Genomic DNA, 5,563 nt, shown 5'->3' on the forward strand with positions numbered 1-5,563 from the left:
CCCCCCCATCAGAATACAAATGTGGGCGGGGCTAGAATGAACAGGTAAACACAGGGGGTGGTAACTTCAGACTGGTAAAACATTCTGCAAGCAATATGGTGAGAATGACCTGCCGTGACATCATGTCTGTGTACAGAGATTTGAGCTGTGATGCAGAATTCAATGTAAGAAAAATTAATATAGGTCAAAGAATTTCTTAATGGACAACTAAAAGAAAATTCCCATTTAGCTGGTGTTTCTAAGACTGGCTAACCACTTAAAGTAAGAAAATAGGTTTAAAAATCATTCACAGAAATTTATGACTTTTTGGTAGAAAGTTGAGTTTTTAGTAATAGTAATTCTACAGGAGGGGTGATGCTTAAATGAAAAAGTTACTTAAGCTTATCAATATTTAATAACACAACTCATAAGTATATCTTAAATTTAAAAGTTATTTTTTTTTAAATTCAAGAACTATCATTTGTAGGTAAGCTCATGCTGTTTATTAATGTGTCAAGCCATACTATTGGGAGGGAGGAATCAAAGCCTAAGACCCCAGCCTGCTCAACCAAAGTGACGGAACCCTTTCGAGAAAAGCACGGTTTTCCAGAACTGTCTTTACATGTCTGGGGGGCGAAGACTAACGCAGAGCACACACAGGGAGCAAGGGTTACCTATTGTCACCGTGAGGTTAACCAGCACACACTCCTTGGTTCAAAAGCATGAACAAAATCAAGGAAAAACATTTACAACTAACTCCCCCGTTGTTAAGTGCCATCAAGTCAGTTCTGACTCACAGCGACCCTGAATAGGGTTTCTGAGGAGCAGCAGGTGGTTTTGAACTGTCAATTTTGTGCTCAGCAGTCGAGTGCCACACTAACTCCCATAATAAAGTTAAAATATTTTAAAAGTATCGTTGCTACCCATAGCGACCCTGTATAGAGTTTCCAAGGAGGAGCTGGTGAGCTTGAACAGCCCCAACTTATGGTTCAAACCAACTTTGCATTTCAGCACATTAAACCACGGCACCACAGCAGGACTCCTTTTAATCGTCAGTATCTATAAGACCATAAACTGATGTTTTTTAATGTGTCTGTCTCCACTTGGTTATTGTTAGGTGCCATCAAGTTGGTAATGCCTCACAGCAACCCCTATGCACAACAGAATGAAACACCACCCAGTCCTGGGCCAATCTGACAATTGTTGCCACGCTTGAGCCCACTGATGCCGCCACTTTGACAATCTATCTCGCTAGAAGTCTTCCTCTTTTTATCTGACCCTCCACCTTACCAAACATGACATCCTTCTCCAGTGACTGGTCCCTCCCAACAATATGTCCGAAATATGAGAGACGAAGTTTGGTCATCCTGGCCTCCAAGGAGCACTCTGGCTGCACTTCTTCCAACGTAGATCTGTTTGTTCTTTTGGCAGCCATGGCACTTTCAATATTCTCCTCCAACACCATAACTCAAATGCACCAATTTTTCTATGGTCTTCCTTATTTAAAGCACATTTAAACATTTTTATATTTTTTCAATTACTGCCTATAGAGCTTATTTCTAAATTTAGCATTGAGATTTTAAAAGCTAATAGTAGTCATAATCTGATACATGTTATATTTCAGATTTAAATCATGTATTTCTAAGTATTTGGATATTTCCACAGCAAATCATATTAAACAACTAACTTGGTGATTATGTGCTGTGGAGTCGGTTCCGACTCATAGCAACCCTGTTTCTGAGGCTGTAAATCTTTATGGGAGCTGAAAGCCTCATCTTTCTCCTGCGGAACAGCTGTAGTTTTGAACTGCTGACCTTAAGGTTCACAACCCAATTCATAACCACTACACTACAAAAACTAACTTGGCAGTTGTGTGCTGCGGAGTTGGTTCCCACTCACAGTGACCCTGTAGAGGGTTTCCGAGGCTGGAAATCTTTACAGGAGCAGAAAGTCTCAACTTTCTCCCACAGAACAGTTGACAGCCCGATTTGTATAACCAATATGCTACCGGAAGGATATTTTGTATGCCTTAAAACAAAATTCCTTTCTACCACCAGTCACCACTTCTACCTTTAAGGTAAATTTTGTTCTAAAGCAGTCTTTCTCAACTGGGAGCTTTTGCTCCACATCCCAAAAGACATTAGGCAAAGTTGGGAGACATTTTTTTGTTGATACACTCCAGGGGGTAGTGGGTGGAGGGTGGGGGAGCTGCATCTAGTGGGCAGAGTCAGATGGTGCTAAACGTCCTACAACTAACTATACAGGGCAGCCTCCCCAAACAAAGAACTGTCTGGTCAACAATATGAACAAAGTCACTTGGAAAAAATCCTGTTCCAAACTGAAACAGGAATATTTGCAAATACAGCTGACAACTTCAAAAAAGGAATGCTAAGTAAATAATTTTAAGTTCACCAAGCCTTGTTATTGATAGAGTCCCAGACCTGTTAAGAGTCAGACTGCTTTCCAAACTATTAAAATACATTAAAAACTGTGGTTGTCTATTAATCACGGAGGGAGGAGGTTGCAGAAGATAGGAAAGAATGGCAGAGTGTTTTCCGCTACCTAAACAGTAGCTCTGGTAGCATACTGGTTACAAATCGGGCTGCGAACCTTAAGGTCAGCGGTTCGAAACTACCAGCTGCTCCGCGGGAGAAAGATGAGGCTTTCTACTCCCGTAAAGATTTACACCCTCGGAAACCCTGTATAGGGACGCTATGGGTCGGAACCGACCCGACGGCACTTAACAACAAACAGTTAGAAGGAGTCCTGGTGTGGTGCTGTGGGTTAATGCGCCAGACTGCAAAGCCGGTTGAACTGCACGGTAGGTGGTTCAAGCTCACTAGCTGCTCTTCGGAAACCCTATACTGGGGTCACTATGGGTTGGAACTGACTCGATGGGACTTCCCAACAACAACAACAACCGTTACATAGGAGCTCTGGTAGAGTACTGGTTATGAATTGGGCTGAGAACTGCAAGGTCAGGAGTTCGAAACTACCAGCTGCTCCCGTAAAGATTTACAGCCTCGGAAACCCTGTGCAGGGTCGCTATGAGTCGGAATCGACTCGTCGGTACATAATCACCACCACCACCAAACAGTTACAAGATATACTTCCTTTAAAAAGAAAGAACATCTTAGGAGGCCAGAGTCTTAAGAAGGCACTTAAATTCTTGAGTTTTCCCTAATGCTTTATTAAAGCTTTCAAGGATAAACACTAATTAATGGCTCATTCTTGTTGTTTTTAAGGAGCTCTGGTAGCATAGTGGTTACGAGTCGGGCTGCTAACCTCAAGGTCAGCAGTTCGAAACTACCAGCCGTTTACCGGGAGAAAGATGAGGCTTCTGCTCCGGTAAAGATTTGCAGCCTTGGAAACCCTGTGTAGGGTCACTATGAGTCAGAACCGACTCCACGGTACTTAACAACATCAACAACTTGTTGCTTTTAGTTCTAACCAGCATTTTATTTTATTTGCTCCCTAAGTCATTAGACTTTTAAAGAGGGAAAGCTTAGCTAGTGAAGGGAAGTTAAGCACACGTATTTCTCAAGAATCTGTTAGAATTCTGATGTTTACCTGGCAAGAGGACGGGCTCCAGTTTTTTAATCTTCGGTTCTGAGTTAATCTTATCGTCAATCTGAAACACATGAACAAAATAAAGTTTTTGTTTTCCCTACGTTCAGCAATATAGCAAAGTTTTACCTTTTTTAAGTGATAATGACACATGTCAGATCCATACTTTTACCCCAACCCTGCCTTACTTTCTTTCACATATACCGATTTCTTTTTAACAACTGTTCATCACTGACTTACAGCCTATGAGTAAAATGTTGTAAGTGCAGTGCCCATTCCCGGTGCTCGCACTTGGGGGCAGGCGGGGGTAAGGGCTGGCAATCACAGCTAGCCCAGCTCCGACATGGTCACGTGTCCACACTCAGGGTGCTGACCAGGGCTTCCCGCTGAGAATGGTTCTCACCGAGGTTTACGACCTCACCGCGCCAGCCTGTGGCTCGGGTACCCGCGCGGAGCCCCCGTTTCCCGGGGCGCTTCCCAGCAGGGCCCACCTGCAGGCTCCCCGGAAGCTCCGAGGGTTGTTTACCTGGGATGGCGGCAGGAGGTAGGACCTGAAGGTGGGTCTGGGCGGCTTAAGGGAGAACATGGTGCCGCTGTCTTTTCGCCCGGGCCCCGGTGCAGCCTGGGATCCGCCGCGTACCCGCGGCAGCGCTGACGCCTCCCACCACCTCAGCTCCCAGTGTGGCTGCTCAGGCCCGGACTCGGGCCGTACTGGCCCGGGCGGGCGGGCACTCCACTGAGCGCCCGCCCCCGCGGGGAGGAGCCGGGGCCCATCCCCTGACGGGTCTAGCGCCCCGCCCCAAGGGACGGCGTAAGCCGGGGCCGCGTCGGGTACTCGGGACCTCTAGATCGCCCTGGTGCGGGAATGCAGGACTTTCGCTATACGCCTGATGCGCCCGACGCCAGGGCTTCACCTAAGCCTCCCGGGGGCGTGGAAACCGGTGGCCATCTTGAGAACGCGACTAGAGGAGGGCGTTCCTACGGCGGCCGGCGGAGGTCATAGTAGCCCACAAGGACCTACGGCGGCCCGCAGAGGTCATGGTGGCCCGCAGGAATTGCAGAGACTGAGAGAGGGGGACTGCGACTGTAGTGTGGAGAACCCTCCTTTCTTTAGTTCTTTGGCTTGGGGGGATCTTTCATTTTTCTAGAGTACAGGTCAGGGTGGGGGGAAAGGGCTCCGATTCCCCGGCACGGTGGGTGTGGGGCCGTCGTGGGAGTCCGTTGCAGCTAACAGTGTCCAGGATCAAACGTTCAGCATGGACTCATCCTGCGCAGACCCTGTCTCATAAAGTCCCGTTAGCATTTCTCCAATTGAAAGAACTGAAGAAAAAAATGCAAGCCTTGATTTACAATATTGAAGTCTTCTAGAGCTCTGGTAGTGTCGTGGTTACGAATCAGGCTGCGAACCGCAAAGTCAGCAGTTCAAAACTACCCGCCGTTCTGCGGGAGAAAGATGAGGCTTTCCGTTCCCTTAAAGATTTACAGCCTACGAAACCCTGTGCAGGGTCACTATGAGTCGGAACCCACTCCACGGCACATAACTACAACCACCACCATGGACAAAATATTGAATGATGTAGAAAGCATCAAAAGAAGATGAAAGGAATACACAGAGTCACTGAACCAATGTTCAATGATTTCAAGAGTCAAGAATTGATGGTAATAAGGAAAGAGGCCCAAGCTGCACTGAAGTCATTGGCGGAAAAACAAGAATCTGGGAATTGATGGAATTCAAATAGAAATCTTTAAACAAACTGACATAGGGCTGGGGCACTCACTCATCTATGCCAAGAAATTTCAAAGACAGCTATCTGATCAACTGATTGGAAGAGATCTATTTGTCCCCATTCCAAACAGAGGGAATGCGGAAATCATCACACACTATTGTTACTATCATGTGCAAGTAAAGTTTTACTCAAGATAATTTAAAAAGGGCCTTAGAGAAAGGTACAACCAGGAGGGAAAAAGAATAAAGACAGGCTGAAAGAACAGACGGACAATTCTCTTGAAAAAAGCA

General features: G+C 46.0%; 1 protein-coding gene across 1 annotated transcript in view; it reads right to left on the bottom strand.

The window, feature by feature from the left end:
* MTMR10 (myotubularin related protein 10) overlaps positions 1 to 4,132 on the bottom strand; it is a 98,495-nt gene extending 94,363 nt beyond the window's left edge. The window contains exons 1-2 of the mRNA XM_006872144.1: positions 4,073 to 4,132; positions 3,550 to 3,610 (exon numbers count right to left, since the gene is read on the bottom strand). Of these exons, the coding sequence (XP_006872206.1) occupies positions 3,550 to 3,610; positions 4,073 to 4,132 (121 nt within the window). The remainder of the gene's footprint in view (positions 1 to 3,549; positions 3,611 to 4,072) is intronic.
* Positions 4,133 to 5,563: the final 1,431 nt, after the last annotated feature.

The sequence above is a fragment of the Chrysochloris asiatica genome, unplaced genomic scaffold, assembly GCF_000296735.1.
Source record: "Chrysochloris asiatica unplaced genomic scaffold, ChrAsi1.0 scaffold00184, whole genome shotgun sequence".
In the NCBI taxonomy this organism is placed as follows: Eukaryota; Metazoa; Chordata; class Mammalia; order Afrosoricida; family Chrysochloridae; genus Chrysochloris; species Chrysochloris asiatica.